The sequence below is a fragment of the Pinus tabuliformis genome, chromosome 5_2 (genome assembly GCF_031772625.1).
Source record: "Pinus tabuliformis cultivar Carrire ecotype Pingquan chromosome 5_2, CPIR1, whole genome shotgun sequence".
In the NCBI taxonomy this organism is placed as follows: domain Eukaryota; kingdom Viridiplantae; phylum Streptophyta; class Pinopsida; order Pinales; family Pinaceae; genus Pinus; species Pinus tabuliformis.
The window spans coordinates 908,544,277-908,566,940 of record NC_142306.1 but is presented as its reverse complement, the minus strand read 5'-3'; the positions used below and the strand labels follow the sequence as shown (position 1 = coordinate 908,566,940).

Genomic DNA, 22,664 nt, shown 5'->3' with positions numbered 1-22,664 from the left:
TCTTCTTTTTAGATACCTTGAAAATTTTAAAAATAATTGTCCTTGAATGTAATCAAGCTAATCGAAAAGGAAAACCTTTTCCACCACATGTATCAATTGTATGCGTCTGCTTCTAGTTGCATGGAGGTATACTTGATTTTAATGTTGTTGTTATTGATATTGTTATTTCAAAAACTTCTTTCTTGTTAAAGCATGCCATGCCTTGTTTTTCACTTCTGTCAAACTTTGATAATTTTAGTTGTGCTCTCATCAAGTATGCAAATATTGGTTGGTGATTGCTAAGCCGCTAGGGGGCATGTTTTGTTTTCGGATTCTCTCACTCGAAGGATGTGGTGGTGGATTAGATGTGCTTGGAGAACTTGGTTGTGAGATGGCAATACCTAGAGAAGCAACTTTGGCTGAAAGATTTGTTATGAAATCGTATAGCTCATTATGATTTTTACTACCTAGATTTTGTTATCTGTGTTTGTTCTTGTTGCAACTCACTATGGTTTTGAACAATCCTTTTTCTAATTGGTTAGGCTTTACTTGAAAGTCAATTTTCGATTCATCATGCTTTGAAGTGTACAACTTGTTCTAATTGGTTAGGCTTTACTTGAAAGTCAATTTTCGATTCATCATGCTTTGAAGTGTACAACCTGTGATAGTATCTAGTTTCTCTAGTTTGGAAATAAAGTTTGCTGTTTGCGCATTTTTCGAATTTTGGGGGGAGAAATCCTGCACTCAGTTTTGACTGCTTTGAAATCCTGTTGTATGGTTCAATAATTGTTGTTGTATAAGTAATTGATATTGTATGGATTTATTGTATGCACTTGTTAATGCTGATGTACTGTTTAATCATAACACAAATGATTGCAGTATGAATTTAAATGTTTTACACATTTAATTACCATTGCGATTTTCAATATGAGTATAATTGTATGGAAGCAACAGCTAAAGTGTATAACTGGATCATATGATGATGATGGTGGCGAGATTCTACAACGACAATGGAAAGGTTGTATGGTGGCAGCTGTGGCTGGTTGGAAGGTGTAGAACATCTTTTTTTCTTTGGGTCCCGATGGCCACTAAGCTCTAACACCAACAGAGCATGAAACTCATGAATTTATTCTATAAATGAGAAGAATATAATTTAAAATATGATCCCTCAGAAAGTGAAGTCCCGAACAAATGTGTAAGGAACACATTGGCACACTTTATAACCAGATATGATTTTTTTATTTTTTCGCCCAAGTAATGGGTTGACTTTTACTAATTGCTATTATATTTTTTTGTTTGTTTGTCAAGTGGTCTGAGTTCATCAGAGATTACATCAAGCTTGACTTGTGGCTTGAGAAACCACGACCCAGGGACATCTAAGCCATCACAATCAGCCGGGGATTGCTCCCACCTGGGCGACACCGACCCTTAACATGACTGGATTTTTGTCCATGGAGTTTTGAACCGGCGACCTTCACATCACGGAGTGACTTAACAGTGCATTCCATCACCGTCTATTCTGTGTGCCCCGTGGGCATTAATTGCTATTATATTAATTGTTCTTACTATTCATTATTTTTCTTTATTATCATTTTAAGCTAGCTTATTTTTGCTGTTATTCCTAATATTTTTTGTATATAACATTAAATTTAAAATTCTTGTCTCTGTCATAAAAATGTTTTTAGAATTTTGTAATAAAGTACAATTACGTGTGTATTGTCCAATGCTTGGTGGACAAGGGGTGTTGTCTATTTTAATGCACCAACATGCTTCCTGCAATGGGATAAACATTCACAGTGGCTCATTTGAGCAGCTATTTTCCAATGTTCTAACATGATTTAGTCAGCATATTTCGTCCTTGAACAATAGAGATACGATTGACAGTGGAATAAGGGTTCTAAGGCAGTAAGCAAGATGAAAGTGAGGCAAATACTCTAAAAATGCACAGGAATTAAGATGAAGATAAAATACTGGTAGGTAATAAAATTGCAACAAAAATAATTTAAATATTATATTATAAATATTTTAAGCTGTGGTTATATGACGTTTATATGAAATTCTAGTCATTAATTATTGGCAGCATTGACTAGGGAAGGAAATCAGGTATAGCACCAATGTTTAAGATAGACGATCCATTTTCATTTTTATGGATGGGGTTTTCAAACTGGAATGAACAAAGTTCGTTCTTCAAGTTAAGTACTTCAGAAGACTTGGGATATGTAGGTTTCCACTGAAGATACAAGATTATATATTAAATGTATGAATGAATGATGATACAAATGAGAGTGAGGGGCCTGCTTATATACTAAGCAGTGCCTCTTCATGGAAGGTCATGTCCCATTTAGACATGCCTCTTCAGTACTAATTATTAATTAACTAATCATTATTACAATTATCCTCATTATTTATTTTGATATTATTTATAAACAATTACAGTAACAATTTCCATGGAATTGTTTGTTCCTGGATACAACATGGGCCTTGTTGCATGTGCTATCTATAGTTGGTTATATAATTTCTGAGTCCACTTTAGAGTGATTGTCCTTTTTGTCCATTTCCTTCTCTATGCTAAGTGAAGTATAAATTCTAGTATTTTTAGCAATTAATTATCAAGGGGTGTGCTTACGGGAATGTTGTTACTTAAAATAGTCGTTTATTCTTGGTTATTATTATATGCTGCTTCCGGGCACATTAGATGAGTGTTTTTTTAATGCTTTATTATTTTTGAAATTTTCACAGATATGGCAGCTTTTAAAGCAGCAAATCCAGAGGCAGTATTTGAAGATTTCATCAGATGGCATTCACCAGGTGACTGGATTGATGATTCTTTAGACAAAACCATGGAAGGTCATGAATGCATAGGGCAGGAAAACAGTGAGATAAAAAATAGTTGGCCTCCTAGGGGGAGACTGTCGGAACGTATGTCTGAAGCAGGAAATTCATGGCATCAGATTTGGAATAATGTTCAGGCAATGCCAGCTTCAGAACAAAAGCCTCTTTTTGATCCTGATCGAGAAGGAGAAAAGGTACTATAAACCAGTCTTTACATATCCCCAAGAACTATAATTTTTGGAGTCTATAGCTTAGAAGAAGCATACCTGCATGAATTTTTTTTCTTGTAAAAATAATATGAAAAGAAACAGTTTGAATCTTGTTGAGGGAGGTTACATTATCTGGATTTTCATAAAGTAAGATGGTACCAACTTCTGGATCATTCTGCTTGTGCAATTTATTTGGCTAAGATTTCAAAGTCCAGAATCTTTCCATTCCTAATGTTGATCCTAAAAAGCACATTGCTAAAGGGTATACTGTATTTTATCCTAAGCATGTTGGATGATTTGTTAGAATTCCTGCCTTATATTCTACAAGTCAGCTTTCTAATAAACAAAATTAATAACCTTCAGGAATCTTATTGTAATGAATTATTTAGTATTATTGCCAAGAGGTCTTTAGACATAGTTGAACACCATGAAAAATACTGTGCTGGTAGATATTATATATTATCAGGAAGAGAGATCTCTATTCAACTACATCCTTCAAAGGGAGGGTATCTTCTTTAGTTGAGAACAGAGACAACTAGTTGAAGTGAAACCATTTACAGGAATGTCAGCTCTGTATGAGATTAAGCTGAAGACCTTGTTTCGAGAAATATCATACGTGCATATGATTGTCCCATGATGAACTGGAATTTTATGGTGAGAATAATCCATCAAAGCATAGTCTAGTGTGTTTTCCGCAATAAGCAGTTTCAGCTGGCTCTAGAGTCTACATTCTAGTGCATTGTCATGTGACCTCCCCTATCAATGTGCAGCCATGATGCCCTTTCCTCTCCCCAGGTTCTCTCCATCTTCCCTAGCCTCCCTGGCCTCTCATTCACCCTCCTCAACCTTCCTCAAAACTCATCTACCACCTATATTTTCCCAAACCTTACTCAACAACACTTCCTCTCCCCTGCGTCTCTCCTTATCATGCTCCTGAGTCCTCCCTAATGTCCCCTACCCTTGTTCCTTTCTCTCTTAACCATTTTTCCCTCCCTTCAACTACCTCCTTATCACCTCCAACCTCCACCACGATATATATTATATAATATAAAGGAATTGTTACCCACCACCTGTGGGTGACACCCATCAGAGAAATTTTTCTCCTAGATTGTCTTCAGTCGGCAACCAACAACCCCTTGTAGCCACCAAATAGCTCAATGTGCCATCATCTCCACCCCCTGAGCCAACCATTATGCACCTTTGCCCATCTGTCATGTCGTATGTTTGAAAGTGGGCTTTCCAACCTCGAAAGTATGACTTTCATAATGTAGTTGGGTATTTTTGTTTACTTATCATGGACACTTCTAGGCATGGATTAGTGGGGGGATTCATCGGAAAGAATGGGCTTGGTCAGTACTCTTGTCCAACTTGTGGTTAATATTGTATCCTAGTCCCGTGGGATCTCCTCTATTGGCTACTGGCTTTAGGAGTGGCACTACATGCGAAACCTCGATTTTGGTTGCGTGGTCCCGCTTCCATACATCACATACATCACTCCCCCTTTGCTCATTATAACCCCTTTTTCACATATTTCCCATTTGGCTCCACATTTGTCCATTTGGTCCACAAGGAGTTAGCTTCTCCCTCCCCTTGTCCACACTTTGGGTTGGGCTTGGAACGATGCCTTAGAGGTTGATGCAACTAAAAAGAAAGTTAAAAGCATAATTTGACCACTTACAATAGGAAATGTACAATAAAATGCAAAATATGGTCGGGACATAAAATTTAGCTCGTGAGTAAAATGAAAACATTAGCTCTACCCATTATCATGGCCATCACCCTAGTTCCTAAGGCCTCTAAATGAGCCCCCTGCATCATTAAGGAACCCATGATTGTCTCGATCCCTGGTGGGCGATGAATTGCCCAACCTTAAGGAGGTGTTGATTTCTATATTAATTCACATCATGCTCTCATTCCCTGGAACCTTGAGCAGTTATAAAAGAAAAATCAATAAAAGGAGAAAGGTATAAGAAGGGTGGAAAAACAAAGGCCGAGCTAATTCATATACCACGATTTCTCCATCCTACATCTATACACCCAAGTATGTCCCTCATTAGAGCTACCCTTGTACCATGGCATGTGGCTTGGATCCTTCCTTGTTACCCCACTCCATTCCATCACTATTTCACATGAAACCACCTAATAGAGTCCTTGCTTAACCTTCTTGAACATGAGGACACTTGTACCTTCTAAAGGCCATTACAGAAGGGCATGCCATTGTGAAGTGCGCACTTTGTTCCATGATTTGTAAGCTCATTTGCTCAATTGAACTAATGAATTGTTGTACTGGAAGGCGAGGAGACGCATTGGATCTTATACAGGATTGTAGATGGGTCTTCATCTTGGGATTTGGTTTCCGTATTAGGATCCAAGCCTTCTAGACGGTCTTAATGGCATTTATAGTGTGAGCATTGAGAGCCTCCAGAGCCTCCACCAATGTTGCATGAAGTAGGGACGTGTTTTGGAAGCAGGGATGCAAAGGCATCATTTCCCAAAAATCTAGGAAGCAAAGTGTCTACTCTATAAACGTTTTATATTTTTTTGCATTTATATTAAAAAATCATCCAAAATACCAAATTAGTTGTAGAAGACATGAAAACATGCATATTTTTACATAAATCAAGATAGATATGACATTCATGATTCCATTGTACATCAATGATTGATTATTCGAGCATCAACCATCTAGATTCTAGCAATTACAAACATACATCAAATTTTTAAGCATATCATAAAACATAAAACATTTAAAAGATAAAATCATCAAACATTCAAGTAACTTATCTAGCAAGTGGGCAACTGTCAACATGTGTCATGTCCAAAATCCAAATAATAATGTTTAGAAAATAGGCCACTTGGCCACCAACAAGACTCAAATACACACTGAACTAGGAAGAGTAAGACAAAAAAGTTCAAATTCACAACAAGACTACAAGTCTAATCTATGACAAAAGTAGTAAACTATGAATATATCTACTAATCTTTCCACCTTCCACCACGAACAGGACGTGAGCCTCCACGTGGTGGAAATGAAGAAGATGGTGAAGATGGTGGCTATATCTACTAATATTTCCTCCTTCCACCATGAACAGGTCGTGAGCCTCCACGTGGTGGCAATGAAGAAGATGGTGAAGATGGTGGCTTTGAAAGTTGTGGCACTGGAATTGATGAAGATGAAGCCCATGCTATTGGTGTTGAAGCATGGAACCTGGGAACCAAGGGACCAGATGGGGTTGGCATCTTACCTCGATCATCATCATCCTGGATAAGAGCATCCTACAATTTCTCTAATCACAACACTCCATCCTTCAAATTGGCCTCCTCTGGATTTTTGTCCCAAACCTTAAGGTCTTTATTGGTCTTTGCATCATCACAGTAATGGGACAACAAGCACAAGTTGTAGTGAACATAAGCCAAACTCTCTGCCAAGTCTAAATTTAACCCGTTCCTTTTAACACTATGGATGAAAGAATAAGAGCTCCAACACTTCTCTGCGGAAGAAGTGTTTACCACTCGTGATAGCACCTGCAATGCCAAAATTTGTAGAAGTGGAGTAGCACCTCCATGCATGTTCCACCACTCAAGAGAGGATAGATTCTCTCAATCTCTAATTGCATCCATGCTCACAAATGGACCGGTGCTAAGCGTATAGTTGCTCAAATGTTTTTAGTAGCTTGGCAGACTTCTCCTCATCAGGGACTAATTTATCCAATGCTTTCATATAACCTTATAGAACCTCTGGATCTAGGTGCTGGTGTTGAAAGCCATGATGGAGATAATATTTAGGTGTCAGAACATATGCTAAGGTATGCAATGTAATGTTTAGCATATCCCATCGTTTTTTCACCTCTGCACGAATATAATTGTACAAGGTGATATCTCTAGGCTCAACAATGTCTTTAATCTGCCCCAACATGCTATCCATTTTCTCATACACCTCCCCAATTATTGGTCGATCTGAATCTGCAAACTTGATCATGTAATAAATTGGTTTGGTGAATTGAAAAATATATTTAACCTGTGACCAAAAGTAATTGCCAAGAATAGTTTCCTCGGCTACATTAGCACCATCTCTATTAGTGTTAATGTCATCCCATGATTCAGAGGTCACTATATTAGTTAAAGCTTGTCTCACCTTAACTAGCCGCCTAAAGGTGAGGTAATAACTGCAAATCTTGTTTTTGCAAGTTTAAGCAACTACAACTTGGAGTAATTGCCGTAAAAGTAGTTTACCCTTGAATGCCCTGTGATAATTTTAATGAGTTGCTTCCCTCTTGTAAATCTCATTAATCCATCCACGTTCTTTATGCTTCACAATATCATGCATCAAAAGGTTCAATGTGTGCACCCAACACCCATGCCAAAAGATGTGTGGATGGGTAAGTTGAATAATTTTTCTTGCTGCCTTACAATTTGCTGCATTTTCAGTGATCACTTGAACCACATTATTAGGACCAACATCTTTGATTGATTTCAATAAGGGATCTGCAATATTTTGGGAAGTTGCACTGATGGAGGAGTCATGAAATGCAATAGACATTGCATCACTAGTAGGAACACCAAGAACATTTATCAAATGTTGGTTTCTAACATTTCTCCACCCATATGATACAATTGATACCCCACAATCCACCCACTCTTTTGTAAAACATGTCAAAGATCTTTGAACCTTTGCTCTTTCTCTTTCTAATAACATTGTTCTATCTTTCTCATAGTTGGGTCTCTTGTATCCATTTGGGGATTCATTGATGGCCTTAACCATATCATACCAATAGGGAGAGAGAAGCACATTGAATGGTACACTAGAAACACAAAAAACCGAAGTATCTTTCCATCCACATCATCCCTCCCAACAACATTCAGGAAATCCCCTATTGTTATTCTACTTCTAGAGGTTGCAGAAGTACCGTGAGGAGTTGAGCTACGAAATCTAGAAGTTGCACTTGATTTAGAATGAGTTTTTTGTTTTTCCATTGTGCAACCTCCTCTATTTGGATGCATTTTCTTCTTTGTTCAAATGAAACCTTAGGGCAAATTGCCATCCCCACGACACCCTTTTTGTCGTCACTTTCCAACACCCGACAAAGATGGCTCCTCACATGGGTATATGAACATATGGTTTTCCTCCATGACAACCATGAGGACACAAGAAATTGTAGCTTCCACCACCTTTTCCCCCTTTCAAATTTGGTCACGTAATTCCACAAGGGTGTCAATGCAACTTGTTGAAATTTCTAAGTCTATCTGTTAGAAATTTAATTTGTATTCTTCTGGTTTATTTCTTCACTTGTTAAATTCGAACAAGTTATTTAAAACTGTTGGAAATAATACTGAGAGGGGGGGTGAATCAGTATTATCAGATCAGATAAAACTTTTCAAATTTCATGCTCAGAAACATATACGCGACTTCAGTTAAGTGAACCCGCGTGTACACGCCACTGTGTCTAAAGCAACTAGCGTATATTCAGAGATCTTATGATTCAGTTAGCTTATCTTCAGTAAATGCATCAGAACATTATTAACCATATTAACAGTAAACAAGTGCAGTATAACAGAACAGAACATCACACAAGAGCCACACACATGAACACCATGATATAAGGTGGAAACCCAATGTGGGTGAAAACCACCTGCTGCAATTCGTCTGTTTCTTCTTTAATAAGAAACTTCTTTTACAATGTATTGGTGCAGTCCTTTACCAGTACGCAGGCTGCAACCTGCAGAGGGCTACAACCCTCATAGTTCTTGTACTAGCCGATCCATTTACTAGTACGTAGGTGCCAACCCTACAGAAGGCTACAACCTTCACTCGTTTTCCAGCTGCTCCTGGAAGGGAGCTACAACCCCCTTGGCTCTTGTACTGGCTGATATATTTACCAGTACGTAGGTGCCGGCCTACAATCTTCCCGGGACCACGTTTCATACATTTTCATACTGGATCCATGAAACAATCACCATTGTAGAACAACCTGCATCATCAATCTCTGAATCACCCAATACTGTATCACTGAAACCCTGTCAAGAACACAGACAGCATAACAACAACCAGATCCAACTCCATATTCATACTTCACATTGTATACGCTACTTTGACGAGCCCAACCTGTGTGTATACGCTCTTTTACCAAAGACAACCCGCGTATAGATCTGTAAATTCAACCTTAAAACTCTGCAGCTATATCAGACATCAAAACATACCGAGATCATAACAATAAACATGCGTCAATAGATCTAGTCTATTAACAGTCAAACCATATGAAGATAATCTTTTCAAGCCTTGAGATCTCGTTCCATCCTTCATCATCCTCCTCATGAGTGAAACCTTGGTTCAGATCACCAACCCATAACTAGCACTTGGATCTCACACTTCCTCAGATCTTCACAACTCACCAACCTTCCTTATATCTTTGCCTAATGATCTTCTCCTTATATAGCCTTAGGCCTTGTTCAATACCAAGAGCCAAAACCATAGAAATCCAATACCATCAGCCTTAAAACTAGGGATCAACACGTCCATCGAGACACCAAGGTCCAAAACCATAGGCACAACTTCCAAGGAATAACCGCCGTGGACCAAAGATAAGTTTTCCACATACACGCGCTTTTACTGAAGCCAACCTGCGTGTACACGCGACTTGGGCTTAACAAACCTGCGTGTATGAACTTTCTTGACATGCTGTACTAAGATCTGTCCTCTGATTAAGTTGCCATCACCTGTACCAACCTCTGAGCACCTGTACCAACCTCTGAGTGAGTTGCCATCAAGGACAACACTTGAATCATAATGCCAACAATCTCCCCCTTTGGACTTGATGGCAACCACCACACCAAGTCACTCTCCCCCTTTGACATCAAGGGCAAAGGGCGGACCAAGATATTCTCTTCTTTGGTATACCTTCTGCTGTCCATACTCCCCCTGAGTACTTGCTGAAATCTCCAGATATGCTCCCCCTTTGTATATGCCAAAGTGTACTGATCTGTCCATGCTTCCCCTGAGTACATGCTGAAGTTTCTGATTTGGCTCCTAGTTGTATCAATCCATCCATGCTCCCCCTGAGTAGATGCAAGTTCTAAGACCAGCAATTCATTCAAGACCATGACTATCATTGTACCATCAGCCTGCAATACCATTCCTTTGATCAAACAACAAGATGTATCATTTAGCTTCATAGACTTTATCAACAACTTCTAACCATAATGCCAACAATGCATTATTTGAAGTATATGCTCCCCCTGAGCCTGTGCCATCTGTAGTTAGATCTGATCATGCATACATCAGTAATAAGCATCAAGATCTCATCATCATCAAGTTAGGATTAAACCCTTCTAACAAGTATCAAAACATTTCCAAACATCCTCAGCAGACTGTAATCATTAACCAAGAGAGCAGATATTGGACTGAATCATATCAGACCCCTTTTCTGAGCCTATCCCCACTGCATTTCTTCAAACGCGATTTTGCAGTGTGAAACTCGCGTATATACGCGTATTTCCTTCATGAAACTTGCGTATGAGAATTAGAACACTGAAGTTCTATACCTTCAGCTCCCCCTGAGTCTGTTATGTCTGTGTTGTGCTGAGTACCCTGTGCTGTGCCACATCTTTCTGACTGGACTTCCTTCTTCTTCCATATCTTCAGGCATGTTGATGATTTCTTCTTATCATGAGCTTTGTTCCTGCAATCCTTTGCTCTATGTCCAAACTTGTTACATGCATAGCATCGTACATGTTTCATATTCCTCCTATAGCAATCAGCAGCGTTGTGGCCAAACATATTGCAAGAAAAGCAATATCCATTAAAGTACCTTGAATGTGATGATCTTTCTACATGATGGTCTTGAAACCTTCTTCTTCTACATATGGCTGCAACATGTCCAAGATTATGACATACATAACATTCAACATTATTCATGAGAGGAGTAAAAGATTTTCTTTTTAGGAGTCTCTTTCCTTGATTGTTGATGGAGTTGTCCTTTCATCTCCTTGTTGACCCTTTCATTAGAGATTCTTGTCTTACTTTGTGAACCAGATTCACCTTCAATAGACTCATGAATACCAAGTCCAGTTTTGATAGCAGGGGACCTTTGACTACTAAGAATATCATCCAAGATCTTAGTACTATCTTGAAATCGTAATAGTTTATCCTTTTCTTCTAATTTACTTTTCAAGATATTTACCTCAACTTGATGTTGTTCTTCTTTTTCAAGACATTGCTTCTTCAAGGTCTCTTCAGCTTTCCTTCCTTCATCCAACCGATGCCTTAGTTTTAAGATCTCGTTCTCTTGCTCTTTATTTAGTGCTAGCAGCATTTCTCGAATTCTGGATGCACATTCCAACTGATCTTTTAATATGATGATTTCTTCTTTGAGGGCATTCTCCCTTTTGCTAGGTAGATCTTGCTGATCTATGATTTGATCTGATGCTTCATTTGCTTGTCCATCTTCATTCTGAGGTGCTTCAGGATCTGAATTCTTGCTTCCACTCAACGGCAGGTTGTCATTGTTCCTTTGAGCTGTCTTCTTCTTCTGACGTGCTTTCTTCCCCATTGTTCTACGAATCTCCTTCAAGCGATCAAGCTTCTCTGAAGGACCTGCTCTGATACCAATTGTTGGAAATAATACTGAGAGGGGGGGTGAATCAGTATTATCAGATCAGATAAAACTTTTCAAATTTCATGCTCAGAAACATATACGCGACTTCAGTTAAGTGAACCCGCGTGTACACGCGACTGTGTCTAAAGCAACTAGCGTATATTCAGAGATCTTATGATTCAGTTAGCTTATCTTCAGTAAATGCATCAGAACATTATTAACCATATTAACAGTAAACAAGTGCAGTATAACAGAACAGAACATCACACAAGAGCCACACACATGAACACCATGATATAAGGTGGAAACCCAATGTGGGTGAAAACCACCTGCTGCAATTCGTCTCTTTCTTCTTTAATAAGAAACTTCTTTTACAATGTACTGGTGCAGTCCTTTACCAGTACGCAGGCTGCAACCTGCAGAGGGCTACAACCCTCATAGTTCTTGTACTAGCCAATCCATTTACTAGTACGTAGGTGCCAACCCTACAGAAGGCTACAACCTTCACTCGTTTTCCAGCTGCTCCTGGAAGGGAGCTACAACCCCCTTGGCTCTTGTACTGGCTGATATATTTACCAGTACGTAGGTGCCGGCCTACAATCTTCCCGGGACCACGTTTCATACATTTTCATACTGGATCCATGAAACAATCACCATTGTAGAACAACCTGCATCATCAATCTCTGAATCACCCAATACTGTATCACTGAAACCCTGTAAAGAACACAGACATCATAACAACAACCAGATCCAACTCCATATTCATACTTCACATTGTATACGCTACTTTGACGAGCCCAACCTGCGTGTATACGCTCTTTTACCAAAGACAACCCGCGTATAGATCTGTAAATTCAACCTTAAAACTCTGCAGCTATATCAGACATCAAAACATACCCAGATCATAACAATAAACATGCGTCAATAGATCTAGTCTATTAACAGTCAAACCATATGAAGATAATCTTTTCAAGCCTTGAGATCTCGTTCCATCCTTCATCATCCTCCTCATGGGTGAAACCTTGGTTCAGATCACCAACCCATAACTAGCACTTGGATCTCACACTTCCTCAGATCTTCACAACTCACCAACCTTCCTTATATCTTTGCCTAATGATCTTCTCCTTATATAGCCTTAGGCCTTGTTCAATACCAAGAGCCAAAACCATAGATATCCAATACCATCAGCCTTAAAACTAGGGATCAACACGTCCGTCGAGACACCAAGGTCCAAAACCATAGGCACAACTTCCAAGGAATAACCGCCGTGGACCAAAGATAAGTTTTCCACATACACGCGCTTTTACTGAAGCCAACCTGCGTGTACACGCGACTTGGGCTTAACAAACCTGCGTGTATGAACTTTCTTGACATGCTGTACTAAGATCTGTCCTCTGATTAAGTTGCCATCACCTGTACCAACCTCTGAGCACCTGTACCAACCTCTGAGTGAGTTGCCATCAAGGACAACACTTGAATCATAATGCCAACAAAAACATATAAATAACGAAATAAACACAATATAGTCTCAACATCTACAGATCATCAGCTGAAAGAAAACAAACACACAAGTGACACCGTTATTTTTGGACAATTGTCCTCGGAAAAACCCAATGTGGGAAAACCGGTGTAGCTATTTTGAGGGTTTATTATTATGCAGTTTTTCCTTGAGTGCAATTGGGTGCCAACTGGCTCACCTGACAGAGAAAAAACAACTGGCAACAATACCTCTCTATTGGGAAACAGGTATTCAGAAAACCTATCCCACGAAACCCTCTCCAGCCTCTCGGAAGCATTGCGCTGACCTTTCTGGCCTCTACATCAGCCAAAACCTCTCTGCATCAGCCCTCTGAGGCACTGCGCAACCTCTGGGACCCTCTGTGTCACTCCAACTATTCTTTGCGTGGATGACGCAGTCCCTCTAGCCTCTGCGCTGTCTCTACTGGGCTCTGCCTGGCCTGCTCTTGCTGCTACTTCTCGCTCTTTGCCTCTTTGCTGGTCTCTCGGCACTGTCTTTGCCTCTCTGTCCAGTACTCACTGCCCCTCGCTGTTGATCACTAATTCGAATTTTCTTATCAACCCAGCTGTAGAAAATCGAATGACTGATCACTTTGGTGTATTCTCTAATTGACCCTCAAACCTCCTCTTATACTTTTCCTATTGGTCCTTCAACGACCGAGATTACATCTCTAATTTGTTGATTTGGGGTAGCATCGGATGTGTTCCAGCCACGAAAATTGGTGGAGAGGCTAAGGCACATGAGGTCTCCAATACCCAGAAATGGTTTGGGCCTGATTCTAAATAGTTTGGGAGATATTAAAATAATTAATATTTTTAATGGAGTCCCTAAGTCTAAACTTAGGGAAAATAAAATATTAATGTGAATTAATATAAAACTGTGTTAAAAGGGTCCAAAAGTCATGGATCAAGCCAGAGTTAATCTTAGCCGTTGATTAGGGACTTAATCTCGGTCGTTGATTTTTCAACGAGAAAAGTATAAGAGGAGGCTTGAGGGTCACTTGGAGAACACACCGAGTTGATCAAGAATTCGATTTTCTGGGGCATGGCTTGTTGAGGAAATCAAAGGAGTGTTCAGAGTTGTAGCTAAGGGGCAGTGAATATAGAAGCAGAGAGGGTATCGGGATAATCAGCGCAGAAGTCGGGAGAGAGGGACGTAGAGCTAGTTAGAGGTTCACGCAGAGCCAGTCAGGGCCCACGCAAAGGCAGCCAGGAGCTGCGCAGTGGCTTAGAGAGCCAGCACAGGTGGCGTAGAGGCTCTAGAGGCTGACACAATGCCTCCAAAGGTTGACGCAGGGGTTATTGGGCTAACGCTGGGCTAGAGAGGTTGACGCAGTCACTAGAGGCAGACGCTGGGAGTTTTCGTGGGGCAGATTGGAGTTGAGAGCCGTGGGATTGTTTATCTGGGGTTTCAGTCGGAATATCTGTCTTCGATTGAGATGTACTACTACCGAGATTATTCTCTGTTGGGTGAGCCGGTTTTGACACCCAGATTGTATTCTGAAATTGATTAATATTTAAAACCCTCTGGTAACTACACCGGTTTTCCCGCATTGGGTTTTTTCGGGGACATTAGTTCGAAAACAACGATGCCACTTGTGTGCTTGTCTTGTTTCTTTCAGTTGAGGATTTGTAATGTGTTGACAATGTTCTTGTATTTAGTTTTAGTATTTACATGGTAAATAACTTGTTAATTTAATAGAACAAGTAGGCGGAAATAAATCAGAAAAGTACATGAAGGGTTTCTAACAGTTAGACTTAGAAATTTCAACATGGTATCAGAGCGAGGTTGCAGATCATAGGAGAACTGAGGACATTAGCTGAGCAGAGCAACGACAACAGAAAACAATTGTCCCGAGTGACAAAAGCTGTTCCTAATAGAGAAGAGGCAAGGAAGTGGTGATGCAGTGCCTGCATCATCAAGTTTGAGCCTGGAAGAGGATCAACACAGTGGCAGAGAGGAGCAGACCTGACCTATGTAGTGCTCGGTCATCTTTCTCAGTTAGGAAGGATTGACACTCGTGGCCAGGAGGTGTGGATTTTGCTGGTGCCGGGATTGTGCAGAGCCTAGAAGCTCTAAACTTCAGTTTTTTGGGGCTTAGGAGGCTGTGGGTAAGTTGCAGAGTGAAGTTGGTGGGGTACTGTAGTCAAAACAATACCTAACAGGGCAAGACCAAAGTGGAGGGAGTTGCTACCGAGGATTTCTAGCCAAGAAATCCGGATCAATAGTGCAACTGCACTAACGATCGGAGTGGGGGCATCTCGACATTGGCAGAGGGGTTTCCAGGAGGGAAATCGAGGCTTAGAGGGAGTCACACCGAGAACTTCTAGGAGGAGAGTAGAGGAGCAACGAGATGGTAGTGAACGGGGTAAGAGACCAGGACAGACTGGACGAAGCCTCAAACTTCGTAGTCTGGAAGGCCATAATCTTATCCGTTCTAGACAGGAATCATCTCAAGCAATTGCCTTGAGGACAATAGTGGTCCCTGTTGACCCAGTTGATAATGATAAGTACGAGGATGCAATGTCGAGGGCCAAGAGCATCATCCTTGACGAGGTCAAGGAGCATGTAGTACCACATATTGCCGAGAAGAATACGGCAAATGAGATGTGGGAGGCCCTAACAAAGTTGTATCAGCATACTTCCGTGTAGAGGAAGATGCTACTAGAAAATCAGCGGCGGTCATACTGGATGTAGAAGGGAGAACAGATCGACACCTTCCTTGGTCAATTGAAGGAGATTCGGGATCAACTGACTTCGATAAGGGCCATGTCAGATCAAGAATTGATGGCGAGAACAACCCTGAATGTAGTCTCAGAAGATTGGGAGGTGTTTGTCCAGAGCACACTGGGCAGGGCGACCCTTCCAGATTGAGAGGAACTGTGGGCGGCTCTTCGCCAAGAAGAGATCAGAAGGCCGACTAAGGCAGGAAGTAGCGGCAAGGCGGTCAAAATCAAGGAGGAAGAGGTGGATGCTGGCCTAGCATCTGAGGGAAAGCAGGATAAATGGAAGAAGAATGACCTCTCCAAGGTCAAATGCTTCCACTGTGGGGAACTGGGTCATGATGCGACCCAGTGTCCAAGGAAGAAGAGCAAGGGAGAGGCTTTCGAGACCATGGTTGCGCCGCAAAGGCTGAGAAGGAAGTGGAGACAAATGATGATTGTGCCATGAATGCTCACACGCCACTTGAGCGGAAGTGGGGAGACATCGAGCTGTAGTCAGACGGACTACAGGTGATGAGGGGCAGGATCCTTGAGGTACCCAGCCTCTTGGATTATACCTTGCTATGGGAGCCCTGAAGAGGAGTAGGAGTACTAGCGGATGTCAGTAGAGACAGATGCGACTGAAGCGACAGAGGGAGCTACAGTGCAGGAGTCCCAGGACAAAGTGAGGCAACAGTGCGAGATGCTTGGAGTTGTTGCAGTAGCGCAGGAGTCAGAGAGGGAGCACTTGTCAGCGACAGAGGGAGTTTTAGCTTCATGGGTGTCTTTAACTTGACGAAGATGTCAGAGTTGGGAGATCAGTTACTTATTTCTCAGTAACTGAGTTGCAGTGCAACAGTTAGCAGTGGCAGTGCTATGAGCAGCACGATGCAACAATATGAGAGGGAGCTGCCATATGGATGCAATAGTGGCAATGGCAAGGCCATGGGTAGCAGTACATGATGCAGTAGTGCAGATGATGGGGGCAACAAGCCTAACATCGGCACAGGGACCGATGCCGGATGATCAGGGTGATACTCAGAGAGGAGTATTTCTAGAGCACAATCCTCGCTAAGAGAGAGTGTTGATTTGGGGTAGCATCAGATGTGCTCTAGCCACGAAAATTGGTGGAGAGACTAAGGCACATGAGATCTCCAATACCCATAAATGGTTTGGGCAGATTCTAAATAGTTTGGGAGATATAAAATAATTAAATATTTTTAATGGAGTCCCTAAGTCTAAACTTGGGGAAAATACAATATTAATGTGAATTAATATAAAACTGTGTTAGAAGGGTCCAAAAGTCATGGATTAAGCTAGAGTTAATCTTATAGCCGTCGATTAGGGACATAATGTCGGCCGTTGATTTGTCAACCAGAAAAGTATAAGAGGAGGCTTGAGGGTCACTTGGAGAATGCACCGAGTTGATCAAGAATTCGATTTTCTGCGACAGGGCTTGTTGAGGAAATCGAAGGAGTGATTAGAGTTGCAACTGAGGGGCAGTGAATACAGAAGCAGAGAGGGTACCGAGAGAATCAGAGCAGAAGCTGGGAGAGAGGGACGCAGAGCCAGTTAGAGGCTCACGCAGAGCTAGTCAAGGCCCAGGCAGAGGCAACCAGGAGCTACGTAGTGCCTCAATGAGCCAGTGTGGGTGACACCAATGTTTTAAAACTCCAACTCGCCCGAGGGTCGACTTCGACTTCGACTCGGTATCGACTCGGCTAGCTCGATTTCAATGACTTGGTCGTTGTAAAAAATACATTAAATATTTATTTTTTATAAAAGCACATAAATTTAAAGATTTTCATTCATGTTTCCAAACACACAACGTTAGAATATAGCTAGAAGACAACATATGATCAAAGTAGGCTCATGAATATATCCATTATATTAAAATGGCACCCAGTGCACTGTCCAATACATACACGATGATGATATAGAGATCAAAACAAAAACACATAACCAAGGAGGTTAGAAATGGCCTCTACAACAAAAGTCTGTGACCGGTACTATTGGGTACTGCTAGAGTTGCCAATATCATCTGGCTCAGTGTTACTTGGGAGCGGGAGCGAAAGCGACATTTTCGAAAGCTTCCGGTTTGGGAGCGAATCCCGGAGGAGTTCGACAACCAATGTCACTAACATCAAGGTACATAGAGGGATTGGTGCTCTTGATTAAATACGAGTTCCATACCCCAATACATGACAAAATTCAATGGAAACATTGCAATCCCCCAATCCTGAAATCCTAAGAAACCGATAAATCTGCTGGATTTTGAATGACATCTAAAATTCTACTTTCTCCATATGAAATCCAATGAGGCCGGAACCACTCTCAAACATCCCGAGTCATTTCATGGTAATGTTAAAAATTTAAGTAAAAGGATGAAAATGAAGATTAAGGAGAATGTCACTTTTACTTTAAGAATTTAACATTACCATGAATAACATAGCCTTAGTAGGGCAATATGTTCAAATACTAGGGTTTTGGAGAGGGGAATGGACCCCAAAGACCAGCAAACTAATTCATAAACCCCTTTGGAGTCCCCCACACTTAGAAAAATAAAAAATAATTAAAAAAAGGCGTGTTTTTATGGTTCACTGGCCACTGTCAGCTACCCGGCCGAGTAGTTACGGATCCGGCCGAGTCGGCCAAGTTATGACTGACTCGGCCGAGTCAATCATAACTCGGCCGACCGAACTGAATTTTTTGCCGTGTTTTTTTTTTGTTATTGTTTATCCGGCTCGGGCCAACTCGGTCGAGTTGGTTCCGAGCCGGCCAGATCTTAAAACAATGGGTGACACGAAGGCTCTAGAGGCTGACGCAGTGCCTCCAGAGGTTGACGTAGGGGTTATTGGGCTGACGTTGGGCCAGAGAGGCTGACGTAGTCCCTAGAGGCATATGCTGGGGGTTTTCGTGTAGTAGATTGGAGCTGAGAGTTGTGGGATTGTTTATCCAGGGTTTCAGTCAGAATATTTGTCTCCGACTGAAAGGTACTATTGCCGAGATTATTCTTTGTTGGGTGAGCCGGTTTGCTGGGGGTTTTCGTGTAGTAGATTGGAGCTGAGAGTTGTGGGATTGTTTATCCAGGGTTTCAGTCAGAATATTTGTCTCCGACTGAAAGGTACTATTGCCGAGATTATTCTTTGTTGGGTGAGCTGGTTTTGGCACCCAGATTGTATTCTGAATCTGTTAAATTATTATAACCCTCAGATAGCTGCACCGGTTTTCCCGCATTAGGTTTTTCTGGGGACATTAGTCCAAAAACAATGGTGTCACTTGTGTGCTTGTCTTGTTTCCTTCAGTTGATGATCTGTAATGTGTTGAACAAGTACTTGTATTTATTTTCAGTATTTACATGGTAAATAACTTGTTAATTTAACATAACAAGTAGGTAGAAATAAATCAGAAATTTCAACATAATCAATGGCTAAGATTAGATTTGGCTTGATGCATGTCCTTTGGAACCTTCTAACCCGGTTTTATATTAATACCCATTAATATTTTATTTTTCCTAAGTTTAGACTTAGGAAATCTATTAAAAATATTAATTATTTTAATATCTCATTAACCGGGTAGAATCTACCCAAACCATTTCTAGGTCTTGGAGATCTCATGTGCTTTAGCCTCTCCACCAATTTTCATGGCTAGAGCACATTCGATGCTACCCCAAATCAACACAACTTTCCCCTGTAGCATTTCAGTGTCCTCTTCATCCCCTTCCTCTTCAAACCCTTCCTCCTCATCATGCATTGGGTCACTCATATGGGGACCACTATCGTCTTTTTCTTCTTCCCTTATATTCCTACTTGTGAAAATTCCTATTCCAAGGAACTCCTACTGTAGCAAAACTGAATTTACTTCTCCTACTTGATTTTAATATACATTATCAAGTTATTTTTTGAATACTGAAGTAAATTACTTCTGCAACCTACACTACTTTAAATTTGATTACATGAAACAAAAAACTGAGCAAAGAACAAGATACATAGGACATAGTTTTTTTTGGACAAAATACTCCTTGGAAAAACCCAATGCGGGAAAACCGATGTAGCAACTCTGAGAGTTTTCTATTATTAAGTAGTAATTCTGAATACAATGTTGGATGCCCTCTTGGCAATCCAGTGACAGAGAAAATACAATGGCGAAAAAAATTGAGTGAGTTTTACCTCACTTCACCCGGCAGATTCTGACTGATCCGACAACAAAACTAGCTAACCCTAGCTATCTCTGCGCTGGCCCTGCGTAGTCCCATGCATCAGCCTTTCAGGCTCTACGTCAGCCTTGTGCTGTCTCTTCTGCCTACTGCGTCCACCTTCCCAACAGTTTCGACAGTTTCCCGACAGTTTCAGCTTTCTGCGTGGAGGGAAACTACTGCTTCTGCGCTGGCCCTTTTGGATCTGTGTCAGGCCTGCGTGGGCCCAGATTGGCTCAATGTCAGTCCTCCTAGCTGTTGCGTTGCCTCCACTAGCTTCTCTTCGCCTCTCTGTTAGGACTCTCGAACTATCCTTGCCCTTCTGCTGCAGAATGATCACCTAGTTCAAGTTCTTACCTTTCTAGTCCCAGAAATCAAACTCCAGATCAATTCGTTTTCTCCGTGTGTGTTTCTAAATGAACCCCAAGCCGCCTCCTTATACTTTTCTTGTTGAGACTTCAACGACCGAGATTAAGTCTCTAATCAACGACTAAGATTAAAACTTGACTTGATCCGCCTTCTAGATCATTCTCACCCATATTTTGATTAATACCCATTAATACTTTAATTTCCCTAAGTATAGACTTAGGAACCCCATTAAAAATATTAATTATTTTAATAAAATACAATGAGGGTGGAATTTCACCAAAGTGTTTCTGGGTTCTTTAGAACTCATGTAACTTAGCCTCTCCACCAATTTTCATGGCTAAAGCACATTTGATGCTACCAAAAATAACACTCCCTCTTAGTGAGGAAAGTGCTCTAGCAATAATGTCCAACTGCATGTTGCTTTGTCTTTGAAGCATCTCTTTTCCTCACTGTTTCTGCCACCAACACTCTGCTGCTGCTGCAACTGTGATGCTACCCATGACATTTCCACTGCCACTGTTGTATATGTATTACAACTCCCTCTCAAATGTTGCATCTGCTATGCTTCTAGCACTGCCACTGCTAACACTACATTCATATTGCAACTCAGTTGCTGAGAGAAGCAACTGAAAAGCATCCAAAATTATTGAAATTAATTGTGTTCAGCATAATACCATGAACGTTCGAATTTGACTGCTAGTAGTCTCTAGCCCTATGAATCTTCTACGCTGCTGCTGACTTCTGCACTGTGCCATCTGCACTGTTGCCAACCTTGCTCTGTGCTGATCAGTCTATGGTCTCAAGCTATTGCATCCGTCTCTCCAAATAATCCACTACATCATCTGACACTAAGTCCATCTCGCTACTGCTGAATCTCGGGCTCCCGTAGCATGGGATTGATCCAAGAGGTGGACTCCTTAAGGATCTTGCCCACATGTAGTCCTCCCGACTACAGCTCAATATTGCCCCATTTCCCTCCTATAGATGCGTGAGCACTCATGGCAAACTCATCTTCGTCAATCTTTGCTGGAGCAACCTTAGGATAATGTTTCTCATCCTTATCCTTTTGCTTCAAAGGAGACTGAGATGCAAAGTGGACCATCTCGCCACATCTAAAACATTTCACCTTCAAAATGTCCTTTCGCTTCTGCTTCTATTGTGCCTTTGATGCTAGAGTTACGTTCTCTTCCTCTTCCTTGGTCTTCGTGCCACTTTGCCATTGAGGTTGACCTTTATCAAGTCCCTCCTTAATTCATCCTGTTGAAGTGCTGCCCACATCTCCTCCCATGAAGGTAGTCTTTCCCTGCCCAATATTCTTTGGGCGAAGACTTTCCATTCATTCGAGACTCCATTCAGGGCTGTCCTTACCACCACGGTAGATTGAGGAGTAGACCCCACTGCAACAAGCTAGTCTCTGGTGTCCTGAAGATGTTGAAGATAAGAGTTAACTCCTCCCTTTTGCATCAACGTTCACTGCAACTTTTGTTCTAGGTACATCTTTCACTGTTCAGAAGAGCCTTCATACAAGTGAGACAAAGCTTCCCATGTCTCTCGGGCTGTATCTTTGCCCTGCAAGTGTGAGACCACATGATCTCGAACTCCATCAAGTATGAACTTCTTCGCCTTCCCCTGCTCGGTCTTGTACTTCTTCTTTTGATCATTGTCAATAGGAACAACCACAACACTCTTAACGTATGCTTCGAGATCGTACTCCTCCAGAACAACTAAGATTCTGGTCTTCCATATGACATAGTTGGAAGCTCCTTCCAACTTGTCCTGATCTCTGAGTCCATGCGATGTCATCTCACCCAAACTGTCGAATTGACTCCTCTAGTCACTGCTTAGCTCTCTAGCAAGTGAGAAATTCAAACTTTTTGGTGAAAAGTTCTCTAAGGAGAAAATTCTCCTTCTATGCGCCTTCGCTCTTTTCCGATGGATTTCTGCCCCGACAGAAATTGTGCCCTTCAAGCACTACGCTGAGGCTCTGCGTCACTCCCTCTGCTTCTGCAAACACATTAACTAGAAATCGTACCTCTCTGTCGACTCTCTTAGAGAGAGATTTCCTTGGAATCTCTGCTTTCCCGGCAAGGACTGTGCAATCCCTTCAAGGGGATTTGAATTGCTGCCAAATGTAGCTATAGGCCTCTCTACTCAGTGTTGGATCTGCTCTTCTTGTTTCAAAATCATTGCTCTGATACCATGTGAAAATTCCTACTCCAAGGAACCCCTACTGCAGTAAAACTGAATTTACTTCTCCTACTTGATTTT

General features: G+C 41.2%; 1 protein-coding gene across 7 annotated transcripts in view; it reads left to right on the top strand.

Annotated features, from left to right (window-relative positions):
* The window catches only part of LOC149162252 (uncharacterized), a 304,337-nt gene that overhangs the window by 178,145 nt on the left and 103,528 nt on the right, over positions 1 to 22,664 (top strand). For all 7 annotated transcript variants that reach the window (XM_089437182.1, XM_089437180.1, XM_089437179.1 and 4 more), the window contains exon 19: positions 2,719 to 3,005. In XM_089437182.1, the coding sequence (XP_089293308.1) occupies positions 2,719 to 3,005 (287 nt within the window). The remainder of the gene's footprint in view (positions 1 to 2,718; positions 3,006 to 22,664) is intronic.